Source organism: Oncorhynchus keta, chromosome 13 (assembly GCF_023373465.1).
Source record: "Oncorhynchus keta strain PuntledgeMale-10-30-2019 chromosome 13, Oket_V2, whole genome shotgun sequence".
Taxonomy (NCBI): Eukaryota; Metazoa; Chordata; class Actinopteri; order Salmoniformes; family Salmonidae; genus Oncorhynchus; species Oncorhynchus keta.
This window is the reverse complement of record NC_068433.1, coordinates 32,282,058-32,303,173: the sequence shown is the minus strand read 5'-3', so window position 1 is coordinate 32,303,173 and position 21,116 is coordinate 32,282,058. Positions and strand designations below refer to the sequence as shown.

Sequence of the window (21,116 nt, the reverse complement as noted above, 5' to 3'; positions counted from 1 at the left end):
TGACACCCTAGACCCACGTCAATTCGCTTACTGCCCCAATAGATCCACAGACCATGCAATCGTCATTGCACTGCACACTTCCCTATCCCACCTGGACAAATGGAATACCTATGTAGGAATGCTGTTATTGACTATATGCACAGCCTTCAACACCATAGTACACTCCAAGCTCATCATCTAGCTCCGGGCCCTGGGTCTGAACCCCGCTCTGTGCAACTGGGTCCTGGACTTCCTGCCGGGCTGCCCCCAGGTGGTGATGGTAGGAAACAACACCTCCACTTCACTTATCCTCAACACAGGGGCCCCACAAGGGTGCGTACTCAGTCCCCTCCTGTACTCCCTGTTCACCCATAACTGTGTGGCCACACACGCCTCCAACTCAATCATCAATTTTGCAGATGACACAACCATTGTATGCCTGATTACCAACAATGACGAGACAGCCTACAGGGAGGAGGTGAGGGCCCTGGCAGAGTGATGCCAGGAAAATAACCTCTCTCTCAACGTCAACAAAACAAAAGCAGAGGGAGCACCCCCTATCCACATCCACAGTGCCTCTTCAACCTCAGGAGGCTGAAGAAATTTGGCTTGGCCATCCTGTCGGGCTGTATCACCGCCTGGTACAGCAACTGCACCTCCCGCAATGGCAGGGCTCTCCAGAGGGTGTTGCGGTCTGCCCAAATCATCACCGGGGGCACACTGCCTGCCCTCCAGGACACCTACAGTACCCGATGTCACAGGAAGGCCAAAAAGATCATCAAGGACATCAACCACCCAAGCCACAGCCTTTTCACCCTGCTATCATCCAGAAGGCGAGGTCGGTACAGGTGCATCAGAGCTGGGAATGAGAGACTAAAAAACAGCTTCTATCTCAAGGCCTTCATACTGTTAAATGGCCATCACTAAATGGCTACCACCCGGGTACTCGACGCTGTACCTTAGAGGTTGGAAGTTTACATAAGTCGGAAGTTTACATAAACTTAGGTTGGAGCTATTAAAACTCATTTTTCAACCACTCCACAAATTTCTTGTTAACAAACTATAGTTTTGGCAAGTCGGTTAGGTCATCTACTTTGTGCATAACACCAGTAATTTTTCCAACAATTGTTTATAGACAGATAATTTCACTTATAATTCACTGTATCACAATTCCAGTGGGTCAGAAGTTTCCATACACTAAGTTGACTGTGCCTTTAAACAACTTGGAAAATTCCAGAAAATGATGTCATGGCTTTAGAAGCTTCTGATAGGTTAATTGACATCATTTGAATCAATTGGAGGTGTACATGTGGATGTATTTTAATTAAAGCCTACCTTCAAACTCAGTGCCTCTTTGCTTGACATCATGAGAAAATCAAAAGAAATCAGCCAAGACCTCCAAGTCTGGTTCATCCTCGGGAGCAATTTCCAAATGCCTGAAGGTACCATGTTCATCTGTACAAACAATAATACGCAAGTATAAACACCATGGGACCACGCAGCCATCATACCGCTCAGGAAGGAGACACGTTCTGTCTCCTAGAGATGAACGTACTTTGGTGCGAAAAGTGCAAATCAATCCCAGTACAACAGCAAAGGACCTTGTGAAGATGCTGGAGGAAACAGGTACAAAGTATCTATATCCACAGTAAAACGAGTCCTATATTGACATAACCTGAAAGGCCACTCAGCAAGGAAGAAGCCACTGCTCCAAAACCGCCATAAAAAAGCCAGACTACTTTTTGCAACTGCACATGCAGACAAAGATCATACTTTTTGGATACATTTCCTCTGGTCTGATGCAACAAAAATAGAACTGTTAAGCCATCGTTATGTTTGGAGGAAAAAGGGGGAGGCTTGCAAGCCGAAGAACACCATCCGAACCGTGAAGCACGGGGGTGGCAGCGTCAGGTTGTGGGGGTGCTAGATGTAAAGTAGATGGCATCATGAGGATGGAAAATTATATGGATATATTGAAGCAACATCTCAAGACATCAGTCAGGAAATTAAAGCTTGGTCGCAAATGGGTCTTCCAAATGGACAATGACCCCAAGCATACTTCCAAAGTTGTGGCAAAATGGCTTAAGAACAACAAAGTCAAGGTATTGGAGGGGCCATCACAAAGCCCTAACCTCAATCCTATAGAACATTTGTGGGCAGAACTGAAAAAGTGTGTGCAAGCAAGGAGGCCTACAAACCTGACTCCGTTACATCAGGAGGAATGGGCCGAAACAAACCCAACTTATTGTGGGAAGCTTGTGGAAGGCTACCTGAAACGTTTGACCCAAGTTAAACAACTTAAAGGCAATGCTACCAAATACTAATTGAGTGTATGTAAACTTCTGACCCACTGGGAATGTGATGAAAGAAATAAAAGCTGAAATAAATCACTCTATACTTTTTTTCTGACATTTCACACTCTTAAAATAAAGTGGTGAGCCTAACTGACCTAAGACAGGGAATTTTTACTAGGATTAAATGTCAGGAATTGTGAAAAACTGAGTTTAAATGTATTTGGCTAAGGTGTATGTAAACTTCCGACTTCAACTGTACGTAGACATGGAATCACTGGTCACTTTAATAATGTTTACATACTGCTTTACTCATCTCATGTGCATATGCTGTATTCTATTTTACTGTATTTTAGTCAATGCCACTCTGACATTGCTCATCCTAATATTTCTTAATTCCATTATTTAACTTTTAGATTTGTGTATTGTTGTGAATTGTTAAATATTACTGCACTGTTGGAGCTAGGAACACAAGCATTTCGCTACACCCGCAATAACATCTGCTAAATGTATGTGTGTATGTGACCAGTAAATTTGATTTAATTTAATTTAAGTGGTCTGTTGAAAAAGCTAACATACTGGTGATAGTGATGGGAAATTACACTCTCTTTATACTGACTCAGATCGTTTCGACACGTTTAGGAAAAATAACATATCTTTCAACTCATTTTGTTCATTTGTGTCAGTAATGCCCAGAGCAAGCAGGATCCCCTACCGGCGACCGATGCATATGACAAACAGTCCGGGGTCGGAGCACGTCTTTGGAGCTGCTGAGCCGGAGGAGCGTGTATCAATCCTGCTGTAGGACTCATTGCGGCCAGCACTAGCAGGTCAAACGAACTACTAAAATGAACGAGTCACTCCTAAAAACGATTTATGACTCTCAAGTCAGTAGAAAGAGGTGTTTGCAAACTGCACTTCACAAAAACATAAGTGCATGTGACAGATGGGGAGCAATAATGCACATTCTGTTGCACTCTTCATTTGGCTCCTCTTTCCTATATTAAGAGGGTTGAACAATGATTATTGTGATATAATGCTCACTTCATTGAGAACGTATGTGCCGTTTTTAAAAATTCAGCACCTAAAATGCTCCTGGTGACATCTTTTCAACGTTATTTTGTGTACTGGGAACGATGTTCTTTTTCTCTTATTTTGCCGGCCAGATCTGCACAGTCCAAAAAAAACTTAGACGTTCCCAATCCACCTCCTATTGCCCCCTCCAACTCCTATTTCCCCCTCCAACTCCTATTGCCCCCTCCACAACCTATTGTCCCCTCCACCTCCTATTGCCCCCTCCACCTCCTATTGCCCCCTCCAACTCCTATTGCCCCCTCCACAACCTATTGTCTCCTCCACCTCCTATTGCCCCCTCCACCTCCTTTTGCCCCCTCCACCTCCTATTGCCCCTCCACCTCCTACTGCCCCCTCCACCTCCTATTGCCCCCTCCAACTCCTATTGCCCCCTCCACAACCTATTGCCCCCTCCACCTCCTATTGCCCCCTCCACCTCCTTTTGCCCCCTCCACCTCCTATTGCCCCTCCACCTCCTACTGCCCCCTCCACCTCCTATTGCACCCTCCACCTCCTATTGCCCCCTCCACCTCCTATTGTCCCCTCCACCTCCTATTGCCCCCTCCACCTCCTATTGCCCCCTCCACAACCTATTGCCCCCTCCACCTCCTATTTGACCCTCCTATTGACCACCTCCTATTGCCCCCTCCACCTCCTACTGCCCCCTCCACCTCCTACTGCCCCTCCACCTCCTATTGCCCCTCCACCTCCTACTGCCCCCTCCACCTCCTATTGCCCCCTCCACCTCCTATTGCCCCCTCCACCTCCTATTGCCCCCTCCACCTCCTACTGCCCCCTCCACCTCCTATTGCCCCCTCCACCTCCTACTGCCCCCTCCACCTCCTACTGCCCCCTCCCCTCCACCTCCTATTGCCCCCTCCACCTCCTACTGCCCCCTCCACCTCCTATTGCCCCCTCCACCTCCTACTGCCCCCTCCACCTCCTATTGCCCCCTCCACCTCCTACTGCCCCCTCCACCTCCTATTGCCCCCTCCACCTCCTACTGCCCCCTCCACCTCCTATTGCCCCCTCCACCTCCTACTGCCCCCTCCACCTCCTATTGTCCCCTCCACCTCCTATTGCCCCCTCCACCTCCTACTTCCCCCTCCACCTCCTATTGCCCCCTCCACCTCCTACTGCCCCCTCCACCTCCTATTGCTTTCACCGTGGACATACTTTCACTGGGATCACAGAATAACATTGTGTGATGTCTTTTCTGTAAAAAAAAATATAAAAAAGAGCTTGTTTTAATCCATCTAGCAGATGGATGCTTCCTGTACCCTCTTTAGAGAGCTACTGTAACGGCCTAATAGGGTCAACTCTGTCTCTGTGTTAGGTAAGAGGTCTCCGTAAAGGTGTTTGCTAGACATTCGTTGAGACACGGAGGAAGACTGCGAGAGTTATGTCACAGTAGTTATCAAAGTGTCATACCTTACAAACACCTTTACAGTGACCTCTTATCTATCGCAGAGTAAAAATGTGTTCTATTTGGCCTTGGAGGGAGAGCGATGGAAGGGAAACAATCAGGCAGGCAGGCAGACAGACAGAGAGAGGGAGAGAAAGGGGTGAGAGAAAGTGGCCAACTTGTCTTACCCCAACGATTTATATATACACTAGATGACTGATAGGGGGTGCTGTGTTGAAGCCGCCATGCCCATGCCATTGTAAAAAAATAACAATGGGAAGCTATATAACTGCATTTATTAATGTACATTTGTTTTTGCCACGTTTATTATATTACAGACAGCTTAATGCATACTTGTAAATTAAATAATGTGAGTTAAACATACAAATAAAAAATATTTTTGGAAATTCCTTAAAGTATATATTTTTTAGTTTTACTAATGTTACTGTCCCCAATACAACAACAAAATATTTAAATACATGTAATTTTGTCCTTGAAATATTTAATTTAAATACTGTAGAATTCTATTCACTCCTATGAAGGACTGCTCCCTACTGAGGAATGCCAATATGGCCGACCAGTCGGCCAAGAGATAGCATCAGCAATCCAGTGTTTATATACATCCTTGGACCAACTGCTACATACTTGTATGTTTAGAACCAGGTGTGAGGACTTTAAGCAGATCACTGCCTACACCTAACCTCTCCCTGTCATTAAGACCTATGTAGATTGTTAGGGATAGAGAAGTCACCCTTAGGCACAGATCTAGGATCAGCTTACCTTCCCAGAAACCTTAACCACTAGGGGTGAAACACCCTAACAGACCTTGGATCAGTGTCTATGGCAAGTTCATTCTACTCTCATTGTAAGCAGCAGGGCTAGCATTAGCCGTTGGTATCAGCACCAGCGGGAGTTTGTGACTCAAGTCGAGTCTAACCACTGATACAGGGTCAGATTTGTATCTCCATATATGTCAGGTTTAGGGTCAAGAGGTAGAGTAATCTGATCCTAGATCTGTGGTTTGGGGCAATTTCGACATTCTTCTGGTTAGCTCTGGTCCTGGCCAGGTTGATAGGGTTGTGTCTGGAGACAGATGTTATATATCTATAGGACCAGGTGGTGTGGTGCAGAAATTACCCCTCTGTGTTTGTTAACTGACTCTGCCTTCCACTAATGGAGGGGTGTGTGAACTCTGAATTTGCTGTCTGAGTGTGTCCATCACGTGTTTTTGAGTCATTCCAGTCGAGGAATTCACTGAAAGATCAGCCTCTCTCCTGACTCATCTTAAGAACCACTCTCCCCCTCCTCTCCTCACCTTCTCCCCCAACCGAATGTGCTCCCTGCCCCTCATCCACACCTCTACTCACCCTCTCCCCTACACCAAAGTGCTCCCTGCCCTCTTATTCAGCTGGTGTAAACTAGGACTATGACGATCACATGTCAGGGTGGTAGTTTAACCCTCTCCTAATCCATCCACCTCAGATTATTACTACCATTGGCTTCGCTGCTTTTAACTGTCATCACCTGGGGAGGGCAATAACTGCTCTCTGTCACCACCCTGTGGTGAAGGTTGGTTAATGCACGTTTAGATCTGTTGTAGCACTGTCTGTCTTGCACACATTTGTAGGGAAAATATCAGTTTAGGCAAATATACACTTGCAAACACACATACTGTGTAGTCTCTCTCTGTCTCTTTCTCAGGGCCAGAATATCACCATTTGAATCTGATACCTCCGTCGATAGCCACAAGCCTCAGCATGCCCACAGTGGAGTCTCTTCATTGCTATAGATTAAAGACCTATAGCACAATCACCACCACATCTAGCTACGTCTATATACTGAGGGGTTTTGTAGAAACTTGCTTCCTCGCCAAAATGTGCCATCACACCAAGGTTATTGTAGTAAACGAAAACTGAAACTTAAACTAATACTAATCATGAAAAAACAGCTTAGTAAACTGATAATAGTTTCAGTATAGTTTTAGTTTGAAAAACTAAAACTACACTGAAACTATTATCTTTGACTCGAAAACAAACTATATTCAAATAAAAACCATCATGAATTATGTTCAGTTTAACATTTTTACCTGGTCAAAACTCGAATGGGGATTTCAAATGGCGTTTTCAAGCTTTTGGGGGATATTCAAACTACTGAAGCTGGTGGGTAAATGTGGCCAGGATGTAGCTGTTTCAAATAGGCCTCGCTTGTGAATCACTACAGAGAGGAAGAGGACAAGCGAGAGGCTTGACTCTTCCCAAAATCTGCCCGCGCAAAAAATACAGCGAGAAGAGGTAATCCTTTCCCCCCAACAAGATTTAGATGCAAGTGGCTGTTCCACTGGTTGTCATAAGGTGTATGCACCAAAAATAAGAGCGTCTGCTAAATGACTTAAATGTAAATGTAAAAAAGTGGGTATTTTTTGTATGGAGGTTAATGAGAGAATGTCAAATTTGGTAAAAAATCAAATGTACAGTATTTGCTCATTTGCTACTTCAGGCTTATTTGATAGAATAAGGTGTAGGTCCTTATGAATGTACTTATATAAGTGGATGCACGTGGCATTCCTGCAACTTTGAGAAAGAGTTGTGCCTGTTGTTCACACGTGTATCTGCCTTCTCATTGGCTAGAATGTCTGTGCCTGATCCCGCGTCCTCACCGCCTTTGCAGACATTTATTCTCATTATTAGTGCGGTCAGTCCAGTATCTTGTCAGTATATAGATAATCTTTGATCACAATTACTAGTTATCACTAGCTAACGGGGGAAAATATAAGTAAAATTAATATAAAAACACAGAACTATAATAACCTTGCATCACACAAACACACACACACACACACACACACACACACACACACACACACACACACACACACACACACACACACACACACACACACACACACACACACACACACACACACACACACACACACACACACACACACAGAGAGATAAAACTAAAACACTGTACTCGAAATCCTGCTACTATATAGGCCCAACACCTATGATTCTACACAAATTATGGTGACATTGAAATGGCCCATCTGTCAAAGCTGTACATTCAACAACCCCAGGGACACCTTGCAATGTGTCGTTGAATGTTCCCTCACGTTTAAACTCCCTCTCACCTCTCCTCCTCCTCCCCAAAGGTCACCTCTGCTTCCCTTTCTTTCAAGGACTTCCTATGATGTCATGTATTTGGTCATGGAAGTTAACATCCCCTCTTTCACCATCTCCTCTTCTTTCTCCCTCCAGAAGAGGAGTCCTCTTTTGAGGATATAGGACACTCCAAGCTTAGGTCCCTTCTCACCATGTATTTCCCCTCTGTGTCTCTCCAGGGGCGTCCAGGGGCCTTGGGGCCAGTAGGACCCAGTGGACCAGAGGGCTTCCCAGGTGACCAAGGGCCTTCAGGGCCCAAAGGAGAAAAGGGTCACGTCGGACTCGGGGGCCCCTCTGGGCTGAAAGGAGAAAAGGGGCCTATGGGCGTACCAGGGTTCCCAGGAACCGACGGAGTCCCAGTAAGTATTGTAACGCACGCACGCACACACGCACTCACACACACCCTAACCCTATCTTTCTCTCTAGGGTCACCCAGGTGCGGACGGTGGCAGGGGTCTACCGGGAGCAGACGGATGCAACGGTACCCAGGGAGAACCAGGTCCCAGAACTCTAAACAGTGGAATACCTGGAGCTCCAGGACTCTCTGTGAGTGACACCTATTATCTGAGCTGTCTACTAGCTAATGTACTATTATCGTCTGTAGCTGTATAGGGTTGTCCTCTGTAGCTCAGTTCGTCCAGCAGGGCTTTTGCAACGCCAGGAGAGTGGGATTGATTCTCTGCACCACCCGTACGTAAAATGTGTGCACTAAGTCGTTTTGGATAAAAGTGCCTGCTACAGTGCCTTCAGAAACTATTCTCACCCCTTGACTTTTTCCACATTTTGTTCTGTTATAGTCTGAGTTTAAAATAGATTACGTTGAGATTTGGTATCACTGGCCTACACACAATACCCCATAATGTCAAAGTGGAATTATGTTTTTAGGCATTTTTACAAATGAATTAAAAATGAAAAGCTGAAATGTCTTGAGTCAATAAGTATTGATCCCCTTTGTTGTGGCAAGCCTATACAGTTCAGGAGTAAAACTTTGCTTAACAAGTCACTTAATAAGTTGCATGGACTCTGTGTGCAATAATAGTGTTTAATATTATTTTTTTTATGAATACCTCATCTCTGTACTCCGCACAAACAATGAACTGTTGGGTCCCTCAGTGGAGCAGTGAATTTCAAACACAGATTCAACCACAATGACCAGGAAGGTTTTCCAATGCCTCGCAAAGAAGGGAACCTATTGGTAGATGGGTAAGATAGAAAAAAAAAGCAGAGATTGAATATCCCTTTGAGCATGGTGAAGTTATTAATTACACTTTGGATGGTGTATCAATACACCCAGTCACTACAAAGATACAGGCGTCCTTCCTAACTCAGTTGCCGGGGAGGGAAAAAATAGCTCAGTGATTTCACCGTGAGGCCAACGGTGTCTTTAAAACAGTTACAGAGTTTAAAGGCTGTGATAGGAGACAACTGAGGATGGATCAACAACATTTTAGTTACTCCACAATACTAACCTAAATTACAGAGTGAAAAGAAGGAAGCCTGTACACAATACAAATATTCCAAAACATGCATCCTGTTTGTAATAAGGCGCTAAAATAATACTTCAAAACAAATGTGGCAAAGACATTTACTTCATGTCCTGAATACAAAGCGATATGTTTGGGGCAAATCCAACGCACCACATCACCGAGTACCACTCTTCATATTTTCAGGCATGGTGGTGGCTGCATCATGTTATAAGTATGCTTGTCATCGGTATGCTTGTCATCTTTTTTTGCTGCGCACAGGCACACTCTTAGAGGAAGACCTGGTTCAGTCTGCTTTCCAACAGACACTGGGAGACATATTCACCTTTCGGCAGGACACTAACCTAAAACACAAGGCCAAACAAACACTGGAGTTGCTTACCTTAGACGACATTGAATGTTCCTGAGTGGCCTAGTTGGAGTTTAGACTTAAATTGGCTTGAAAATGGCTGTCTAGCAATGATCAACAACCAACTTGACAGAGCTTGAAGGATTAAAAAAGAAAAAATGTATTGTGCAATAGTTGTACAATCCAGGTGTGCAAAGCTCTTACAGACTTACCCAGAAAGGCTCCCCTCTGCAATCGCTGCCAAAGGCGATAATAACATGTTTTCACTCGGGGGTATGCATACTTATGTAAATGAGGTATTTCTGTATTTCATTTTCAATACATTTGCAAACATTTCTAAACACATGTTTTCACTTTGTCCTTTGGGTGTGTTGTCTGGGAGAGATAAACATATATATGTATTTCATCCATTTTGAAATCAGGCTGTAACACAGCTAAATGTGAAATAAGTCGAGGGGTATGAAACATTTCTGAAAGGCCTGTAAATGGCATATATTATCATTGTTCTTATTATCATTGTCGTAGAGTATCTTTGCACTGTAAGACGAAATGATCTAGTGTAGTGCGTGTTGGACCAGACTGGATTCGCTGTGGGCAACAACCTTCATTTACATCAGTACTACATGACTGTAACGAGAGTCATCTAGTAACAGCTGGTAGCCGGTAACCAAAGCGTTGCTGGTTTGAATCCCTGAGCTGACTGGTGGTGGTGGTGGGGGTCTGCATGGAGTGAGCTGGCAGCCGGAGGGTTACAGGCTTTAATGTGCTATGATCTCTCTCTTTCTTTCTTTCTTTCTTTCTTCTCTCTCTCTCTCTCTCTCTCTCTCTCTCTCTCTCTCTCTCTCTCTCTCTCTCTCTCTCTTTCTCTCTCTCTCTCTTTCTCTCTCTCTCTCTCTCTCTCTCTCTCTCTCTCTCTCTCTCTCTCTCTCTTTCTCTCTCTCTCTCTTTCCTCTCTCTCTCTTTCCCTCTTTCTCTCTCTCTCTCTTTTTCTCTCTCTCTCTCTTTCCCTCTCTCTCTCTCTCTCTCTCTCTCTCTCTCTCTCTCTCTCTCTCTCTCTCTCTCTCTCTCTCTCTCTCTCTCTCTCTCCATCAGGGTCCCACTGGTCCTAAAGGACAGAAGGGAGAGCCTGTATACGTTGGACTCAGTGGGGTAACACACACACACACATAAGGATATTATCAGGAGAAGTTTGACATTCCTTCCTCTCCCTCCTTCCCTACCTCATATTTCCTATCCTGGAGATTGTTTAGAGAAAGGGAGATGATGTTGTTGCTATAATCTCATCCATTGAGGTCAGTCTGACCTGGAACGGACTCTCCTTCCTTCTTCCCTACATCCCTCTTTCCCCCAAGTCTATGTTTATAATGAACTGGGGCCAGTTGTTTAGCTCACAGTTTATCTTGTGTCCTTACAGGGAGTTCCTGGACCGGATGGTGTACCTGTAAGACATCTCATTACTATACATCAATATACTGGATTTCTTCCTGCATATGTAGTGTATTCGATAACTTGGTGTGTTCCTGACCGGGCTGTATGTGTTCTGTGTTCCTGACCGGGTTGTATGTGTTCTGTGTTCCTGACCGGGTTGTATGTGTTCTGTGTTCCTGACCCGCTTTTCTGTGTTATGTTTCTCTCCGTAGGGTCCTAGAGGTCCAGACGGAGGTCCCGGTGACTTCGGCCCTCGAGGTCCTGATGGATTCCTGGTACGCACACACACACGCACACACACACACACACGCACACACACACACACACACACACACACACACACACACACACACACACACACACACACACACACACACACACACACACACACACACACACACACACACACCTGTCTGTGTTGATCTAGATACAATATACCTTTAATATACTGTATGTGCTCACTATATTACAGGAACTATGTTATCCCAAACAGTGGCATGACAACCTTTGCGTTACACAGACATGTTTAATCTACACATTGGTTAACAAGACTAAAGCCAGTGACTTGGGGGAATATACCTCTCTTATTGTCTCTTGATGACTGTCTATTTTACAATAGAATATAATAGATCTAATAGATCGGTCTTCTCTCCGACTGACTTCCTGTCTGTGTTGTGTTGTTTTTCTCCAGGGTGCTCCAGGCCCCCCCGGTCCCCCTGGCCCTGTAGTAAGTACTGGACAACAGTAGATAGGGGAAAACTCCTGACACTTCAGTAGTTATAGGCCTGGAGTTTTCCTGCTCTGCTAACATGATACCCCTGGCCCTGTAGTAAGTACTGGACAACACTACAGTGGTGGAAAAAGTACCCAATTGTCATACATTTTACTCAAGTAAAAGTCACTCAGCAAAATACAGTACAACTTGAGTAAAAGTCTGAAGGTATCTGGTTTTAAATATACTTAAGTATCAAAAATAAAAGTATAAATCATTTCGCATTCCTTATAATAAGCAAACAAAACTGCCCGATTGTCTTGTTTTTACTTATTGATATATATATAGCCAGGTGCATTCTCCAACACTTTTGTGTTTAGTGATTCTGTCAATGTGTGTGAATTGGACCATGTTGCTGTCCCGATGAGCATTAGAAATGTAACAAGTACTTTTAGGTGTCAGGGAAAATGTGTAAAAAGTACATCATTTTCTTCGGGAATGTAGTGGAAAAGTTAAAGTTGTCACAAATATAAAAAGTAAAGTACATATACCCCAAAAAATGACATAAGTAGTACTAAGAGTTTAGCTAAGTACTTTACACCATGACAAATGCTATGCATACTCAGTCCATACTGGGGACCTTTGTTACTGGTGACTTATATGCAGACTGTTATAATGACTGTTATATTGCAGAACCACATCTACTCATTTAAGGGTTTTTCTTTATTTTGACTATTTTCTACATTGTAGAATAATAGTGAAGAGATCAAAACTATCAAATAAGGAATCATGTAGTAACCAAAAAAGTGTTAAACAAATCCAAATATATTGCATATTTTAGATTCTTAAAAGTTGCCACCCTTGATGACAGCTTTGATGACAGCTTTGCACACTCTTGGAATTCTTTCAACCAGCTTCACCTGGAATGCTTTTCCAACAGTCTTGAACGAGTTCCCACATATGTTGAGCACTTGTTGGCTGCTTTTCCTCCACTCTGAGGTCAAACTCATCCCAAAGCATCTCAAATGGGTTGAGGTCGGGTGATTGTGGAGGCCAGGTCATGTGATGCAGCACTCCATCACTCTCCTTATTGGTCAAATAGCCCTTACACAGCCTGGAGGTATGTTGAGTCATTGTCCTGTTGAGAAACAAATTATAGTCCCTCTAAGTGCGAACCAGATGGGATGGCGTATCGCTGCAGAATGCTGTGGTAGCCATGTTTGAATTTAAGTGTGCCTTGAATTCTAAATAAATCACAGACAGTGTGACCAGCAAAGCACCATCTCACCTCCTCCTCCATGCTTCACAGTGGTGACCACACATGCGGAGATCATCCGTTCACCTACTCTGTGTCTCACAAAGACACGGCGGTTGGAACCAAAAATCTCAAATTTGGACTCGAAAAAGGACAGATTTCCACTGGTCTAACGTCCATTGCTCATGTTTCTTGCCTCAAGCAAGTCTCTTCTTATTATTGGTGTCCTTTAGTAGTGGTTTCTTTGCAGCAAGTCGACCATGAAGGCCTGATTCACGCAGTCTCCTCTGAACAGTTGATGTCGAGATGTGTCTGTTACTTGAACTCTATGAAGCATTTATTTGGGCTGCAATCTGAGATGCAGTTAACTCGAATGAACTTATCCTCTGTAGCAGATGCAACTCTGTGTTTTCCTTTCCTGTGACGGTCCTCATGAGAGCCAGTTTCATCATAGTGCTTTATGGTTTTTGCAACTGCACTTGAAGAACGTTTCAAAGTTCTTGAAATGTTCTGCATTGACTGACCTTCTGACATTCTTAAAGTAATGATGGACTGTCATTTCTCTTTGCTTATATGAGCTGTTCTTGCCATAATATGGACTTGCTCTTTTACCAAATTCCACAAATGAACTTTTAACAAGGCACACATGTTAATTGAAATGCATTCCAGGTCATGAAGCTGGTTGAGAGAATGCCAAGAGTGTGCAACGCTGTCATCAAGACAAAGGGTGGCTACTTTGAAAAATCTCAAATATAAAATGTGTTTTGATTTGATTAAACACTTTTTTTGGTTACAACATGATTCCATGTGTGTTATTTCATAGTTTTTATGTATTCACTATTATTCTACAATTTAGAAAATAGTAAAAATAAAGAAAAACCCTTGAATGAGTATATGTGTCCAAACTGTTGACTGGTACTGTATATTGAACAAAAATATAAACGTGACATGCAACAATTTCAACGATTTTACTGAGTTCATATGAGGAATTTCCAGCTCATATAAGGAAATCGGTCAATGAAATAAATAAATGAGGCCCTAATGGATGTATTTCACATGACTGGGCAGAGGCGCAGCCATGGATGGGCCTGGGAGGGCATAGGCCTACCTACTTGGGAGCCAGGACCAGCCAATCACATAAGGGCTTTATTGCAGACAGAAATAGTCCTCCGTTTCATCAGCTGTCCAGGTGGCTGATCTCAGACGATCCAGGTGACGATCAGGTGACGAAGCCGAATGTGGTGGTCCTGGGCTGGCATGGTTACACTTGGTCTGCGGTCGTGAGGCCTGTTGGACATACTGCCAAATTCTCTAAAACAACGTTGGGGCGGTTTATGGTAGAGAAAAGAAGATTATATTCTCTGGCAACAGCTCTGGTGGACATTCCTACAGTCAGCATGCCAGTTGCACGCTCCTTCAAAACTTGAGACATCTGTGGCATTGTGTTGTGTGACACAACTGCACATTTTAGAGTGGCCTTTTATTGCCCCCAACACAAGTTGCACCTGTGTAATGATCTTGCTGTTTAATCAGCTTCTTAATATGCCACACCTGTCAGGTGGATGGATTATCTTGGCAAAGCAGAAATGCTCACTAACAGGGATGTTAACAAAAACATTTGAGAGACATAAGCTTTTTGTTCATATGTGAAATCTCTGGGATCTTTTATTTCAGCTCATGAAACATGTGACCAACACTTTACATGTTGCGTTTACATTTTTGTTCAGTATAATTACATCCATAAAATTTTACAATGCTTGCCATGTGTAGGGTGATGTGTTGTTGTCCAAATGCAATACCCACTCTTGTTTTCCAGGGGAGCCCCAGTCTAGGGTTTCAGGGGGAGCCAGGAGACAAGGTACGCACCAACAAAACAAAACAACACAACTAATTATTAGATTTGAATGATCGATTTTATTGATTAGTAATCGATTAATCATATCAGTTTATTAGGTCTTTAGCATCTTATTTGCTCACCCGACCCAACAAGAACTTCCCCCCACCCCGTCCAACCATATCTACTGTACCCCTTCTTATCACTCATTTGATTTCAGCTATATTGAGAAGTAATTGATTTATTACATCAGTTAATTACATCAGTCTAAAGCTATTTAGACTGTTGATAGAGTGTAATATGACATAATCTGCATCCCAAATGTCACCGTATTCCTTATATAGTGCACTACTTTTGACCAGAGCCCATATGTATCTATATGTCTTTCCCAATGGGAGGGAGACTGGCAACTTTATACTCACTGTAAATCAAATTAGATCAAACTGAAGACAGCCGGCTTAGGTTACTCTAGCTGTGTGTGTGTGTGTGTGTGTGTGTGTGTGTGTGTGTGTGTGTGTGTGTGTGTGTGTGTGTGTGTGTGTGTGTGTGTGTGTGTGTGTGTGTGTGTGTGTGTGTGTGTGTGTGTGTGTGTGCCTGCTATGCTATGTGTGCATGCGTGTTGAGGATGGTTAAAATGCATGATGAAGGATGTCTTTTTGACCTCTGTGTGCATGCCATGTAATCGTTCTTGGTGATGGTTTGACACATCCTCTTCCCCTCTATTCAACCTCCTCCCATCTCCCCCCCTGGCCCTTACATACATCCAACAGTACATTACCCTTTAGCCCCAACAGTCCCTCCATCCATCTCTCCTGACCTCCTCCCTCATCCCCCTCTTCTCTGTTTTTTCCACTGACACATCTACCTCAATATATCACCAGTATCAGTGGTGGCGATTGGGTGGAGATATGGGAGGATGGGCTCATTGTAATGGCTGGAATGGAAAGAAGGGAACGGTTTCATTACATGGTTTCCATGTGTTTGATACCATTCCATTCACTCCATTTCAGTCATTATTAGGAGCCATCCTTCCCTCACCAGCCTCCTCTGGTTTGTTCCATCTCTATTATTTAAATATGATCTTGTCTTCAATGATTTTACAGTTCACCCCTGGTGTGTTTACAAATGCATGACAGTACTGCCACTGGGACGACTAGAGCCCTATGGAGGCGGCCATTTTGTTTCTCATTCTGAATCTGGACTCTTAACAAATCTGAACTCTAACAAATCTGAACGAGAAAGATCACAATCTAATATGTAATTGAAGGAACAAACAGTTGTCCTGTGGCATTACTAAAATAACATGTTTCCTTACTGTTGGATGGCAGCTCAGAGATTATTCTAGAACTTTTCATCACCCTCATAGAAGTCAATCATTTGTGGACTCTACTAAAAGTCGTCTTAGCACATTAGTTTTGTACTGTCTGTCGCTTTGGATAAAAGCATCTGCTAAATGGCATCTTTATTACGTCTGTGTTAACACTACTTTTAGTTGGTAGAAACAGACAATAACATATCGCATATTGTATCTATAAGATTCCCAACTAATTATATGAATTCTATGTTGTATTATATTCAGCCTATAAAATCCACTTTATTGTATTATATTTCCAACCAATAAGATCTCTGAGCTGTCATGTGGGTGGGTGGGCGTGTCGTGGTCTGTGATTGGTGCTGGAATCACTTGCTCCTGCTTCCTGTGCTGCGTTATATTCCTTTGACCTTATTTGGGCATGTTGGTGCTGGAACATCATGGGAGTTTTGTCTCAGTATTCAGTATCCGTTGCATTTGAACACCAGTGAGAATGAATGACCCACTAACATTCACCACCGATCCATCAATGGCTGAATCCGCCATCTTGCCATCTTATCCTCCCTGCATGTATCTTGTTGTTCAACCCCCCAACAACAACAAACAAACAAACAAACAATAACAAACTACTAATTGGAAGTCGTGTTGAAAGAGGAACAGCTAGATTCACTGATAAGCCTTTTGGATAGATGACAAGCAAACATTTGACTAAAGTCAGTTATTTATCCCTTTAATTCAATTTTTTTCTATATTATATATTTTCTGTTTTGGCCTGAGGAAATTGCTCTCTAAATTGTTTTCTTCTCAGTGACGTATCGGAAGAAAGATAAAGTCGGCCAGAGCTCTCTCTCTCTCTCTCTCTCTCCCTTTCTCTATCAACCACCCTCTCTCTTTCTCTTCAATTCCCTCTTTATCAATCTCCCTCATACACGTTCTCTTACTCCTCCAATCCTACCTCCCCTTCTTCGTTTATGGGTTGTTCCACGAAATAGGTGCATTTTGCGCTCCCCCTTTGATATTTTAAGTAGAAATTGTGAACCGATACTGTTATATTACATGTTATATTAAACGAAGTGCCCTTTAGTGTAGACCACATGGATAATTAAATAAATCGGATTTTTAAGATGAACAAAGGCTTGCTAAAAAAGAAAATGGTGACACTTGCATTCAATTGCCACTCCCTGTTCCACACATCAAACTTCCATTCCCTGTGTCACAAAGGGATTCATGGCATATTTCAGATGAAATCGCCAACCCTGTTTCAATCAACCCTGTTACTTTATTTGGCACTTAAATGACATTAGATTAGAGAGTTTAATAGTCACATGTACAGTGTTGCAGATGTAGTTACAGGGTACAGTTAGATTCTTGAGCTCCGAGCTCCAACAATGCAGGACGAAGGGAGCTGACTCGTGGTGGCTATTCAGCAGCCTGATGGTCAGGAGGTAGAAGCTATTGGCCAGTCTTACAGTTTTTGCCATGATGCTCCTGTACTGTCTTAGTGATGGAAACGGGGAGAACAGGCCACGGCTCGGGTTGCTGCGGTCCCTGATAAATCTTTCTGCGACACCTGGTGTTGTAGGTGTCCTGGAGGGCACGCAGTGTGCAGCCAATGGCGTGTTTGGCTGAGCGTACCACCCTCTGTAGTGCCTTGTGGTCCTCAGCGGTGGAGTTGCCATATACCCCAGACAGTATGCTTTCGATGCTGCTCCTGTAGAACACTGCGAGGGCCCTTTGGGGACAGGCTAAATTTCTTCAGCATCCTGAGGTTGAAGAGTCAGTGTCGTTCTCGACCACTGTGTCGTTGTGGTGTAGGCACCTACTGTAGCAATTTGTATTATTTACCCTCTTGAGATGGGAAAACTCGTTTTTTATGAATGTGAACATGTGCTATTTATTTGGCGAAATGTTTTTTATTTATACCAAGTTACACTTCTCAAAAGGGACCGAATTGGTGGAACGACCTTAATGCAATCCCACCATCTCATCCCCTACTTCTCACTCTCACTTTAAGTCTCTCTATCTTTCTCTTTTCCAGTCTTTTTATCTTCATTTCATTTTATCACCTTTCCTATCGCTCTCTTTTTGTTTAACGTGTTCTCCTTCTATCTCTCGTTCCCTCTTTTCCTATTTCTCCCTCTTCATCCCTCTCCTTTTCCCTTCTCTCTCCCTGGCCCTCTCTCTTTCTGGCTCTCTTTTTTGCCACCTCTCCCTCTCCTCTATCTCTCCACCTCTCTTTTTCCTTCTCCATCTTCTCCCTCTCTCTCAATATTCCAACCCTCACCCCCCCCTTCCCCCACCCCCCTTTGCTCTCAACCTTCCAACTTCCAAATTCCTCTCGCACCCTTCAACCTCCAACCTCCTCATCCTCCCGTCTGATTGGCTAATAATGACTGACTCACATGTGTTGTCCTCTGGATCACCAGGGCGACGCAGGTCAGCCCGGACCCCGAGGCGTGCCCGGCGACGAGCCGCTAGTAGGCGCACCTATTACCACTATCTACAAAGGAGATAAGGTAACACAGACAGGAGCAGTGGTCCCCGCCCGCCGGAGGGGTGAGAAAGAGGGAGGAGAGACGGGGGGAGGAGGGGGGAGGAAGACACTGAGGCAGGGGGGAAGAGAGGGGACGAAAGGCTGGTCTAAGACACAGAATCACAAAAGCATCTTGATTATATATTATGGAAAGTAGTATTACAAAATACCATGGAGGGTTGTAGTTGACGTGTCTCTACTCTTTTACGACAGTCAACCTGAAGTTGACAGATAACCCGATGTTGACTTGCCTCCATCTTGCCAAACTAATGTAATTCTGCTTCTGGTGTAGCACTACAAAGCACAGGGGTTGGGAAGCTCTCCAAAGCGAGTATGATGCAAATAATCAGCAACTGTACTGTTAGCTGTGGATGACATAAGTAATGATAGTGTGGGATGTAAAAACATATCGCAATAGGGGAAGGGATAGTATACTGTGTGACTGACCGGCCCTTCATACCCCCCAACCCCCCTGCCGCCAAACTCTACCTTGCCCGAAACCCCCCCAACCCCCTACACTACCACCCCTCCTAGGGTCACACACACACACACAGTCCGTCCCTCCAACTACCCCTACCCCCTCTCCTCTCTAGACCAACCCTCCAACCTATCCCTCCAAATCTACCTGAAAACAACTGCTGTTGCCACCACCCAACCAATCCCCTCCCTCCTCCCCTCCAACCCTCCTCTCCCTCAACCCCCATCGTGTTGCCATGTAAAAACTCTCTCTTCCTTGGTTACCGTTACCCAGGGCGATGTGGGCCCGCAGGGAGACCCAGGCAGGCCCTTGGTCAATGGAGTGGTGGAGTTTGTGGGCTTTCCTAAAGGAGACAAAGGACCTAAGGTTTGTGATGAGAGAAACACACGTTCAGCTCCAGGGCTCCAGAGAGGAGGCCTGGGTAGCCGACCCACTCTCCCCCAGCCGGGTTGCTCCATCCTGGCATGGAGCCGAGCCGTGGTGGGGGGGTGGGTGGTGGAAGGTGGAGGTGATACTATGCCCCACCTATAGCTGGCTCGCTGGCTGGCTCCTGGAGTGTCATACAGTCCCCCGCGCCCCCAACCATCCCCTCTCCCGGCCTACACCCCCCTTCCCTTCCCTCCCCCCAGTGTCCGTGTCCCATTCCATTATCCCATTATACACCCGCACCCCATCGCAATGTCATACTGCAGTTATTATTGAGTTGTTTGTTTTCTTACTGTGTGTTTTTATATCAGTTGTTGCACACAGAATACAAAGTAAATAACAGGATTTGTGTAATATTGAAAGACAATGAAAATCTGCAGATATCAGCCAGTACTGTAAAGTGAAGAATATCTACTGTTTGCATCATGCACATGTTCACACAGAGACTTTACTAATGTTACTGTACTCTGTCAATCGGATGCTTTAGTATCACTTCAAGTGGACATAAGACATAAGCATTAGCAGTGAAAGGTTTTCATCCGTCATTGCTGTTATGTAACCTGTTTTTGCCTCCTCGTTGCTTTATGCTGTTTATTTTGTTTTCTTCCTGAATGATGGCGTCTGGACTTTCCTCTGTGGGGTTGACAACTGTGGGGTTGTCATTTTGTTCCTGTAACGTTTCCTTTTGCTTTTCTCCATTCCCTGCTCTCTCTCTCTCTCTCTCTCTCTCTCTCTCTCTCTCTCTCTCTCTCTCTCTCTCTCCATCTCTCTCTCTCTCTCTCTCTCTCTCTCTCTCTCTCTCTCTCTCTCTCTCTCTCTCTCTCTCTCTCTCTCTCTCTCTCTCTCTCTCTCTCTCTCTCTCTCTCTCTCTCTCTCTCTCTCTCCCTCTCTCTCTCTCTCTCTCTCTCTCTCTCTCTCTCTCTCTCTCTCTCTCTCCATCTCTCTCTCTCTCTCTCTCTCTCTCTCTCTCTCTCTCTCTCTCTCTCTCTCTCTCTCTCTCTCTCTCTCTCTCTCTCTCTCTCTCTCTCTCTCCATCTCTCTCTCTCTCTCTCTCTCTCTCTCTCTCTCTCTCTCTCTCTCTCTCTCTCTCTGCATCTCTCTCTCCTCTCTCTCTCTCTCTCTCTCTCTCTCTCTCTCTCTCTCTCTCTCTCTCTCTCTCTCTCCATCTCTCTCTCTCTCTCTCCATCTCTCTCTCCATCTCTCTCTCCATCTCTCTCTCTCTCTCTCTCTCTCTCTCTCTCTCTCTCTCTCTCTCTCTCTCTCTCTCCATCTCTCTCTCTCTCTCTCTCTCTCTCCATCTCTCTCTCTCTCTCCCTCTCTCTCTCTCTCTCTCTCTCTCTCCCTCCATCTCTCTCCTCCTCCATCTCTCTCTCCCTCCATCTCTCTCTCCCTCCA

General features: G+C 44.4%; 1 protein-coding gene across 3 annotated transcripts in view; it reads left to right on the top strand.

Moving 5' to 3' along the window:
- Window positions 1–21,116, top strand: part of col4a6 (collagen, type IV, alpha 6) — a 176,606-nt gene that overhangs the window by 116,949 nt on the left and 38,541 nt on the right. For 2 of the 3 annotated variants that reach the window (XM_052460008.1, XM_052460007.1), the window contains exons 5-12: window positions 8,090–8,269; window positions 8,337–8,456; window positions 10,836–10,892; window positions 11,158–11,184; window positions 11,384–11,446; window positions 11,863–11,898; window positions 14,955–14,996; window positions 19,569–19,661. In XM_052460008.1, the coding sequence (XP_052315968.1) occupies window positions 8,090–8,269; window positions 8,337–8,456; window positions 10,836–10,892; window positions 11,158–11,184; window positions 11,384–11,446; window positions 11,863–11,898; window positions 14,955–14,996; window positions 19,569–19,661 (618 nt within the window). Of the gene's footprint in view, window positions 1–8,089; window positions 8,270–8,336; window positions 8,457–10,835; window positions 10,893–11,157; window positions 11,185–11,383; window positions 11,447–11,862; window positions 11,899–14,954; window positions 14,997–18,710; window positions 18,801–19,568; window positions 19,662–21,116 lie in introns of all 3 variants that reach the window. The other variant, XM_035783951.2, reaches the window with a different exon arrangement.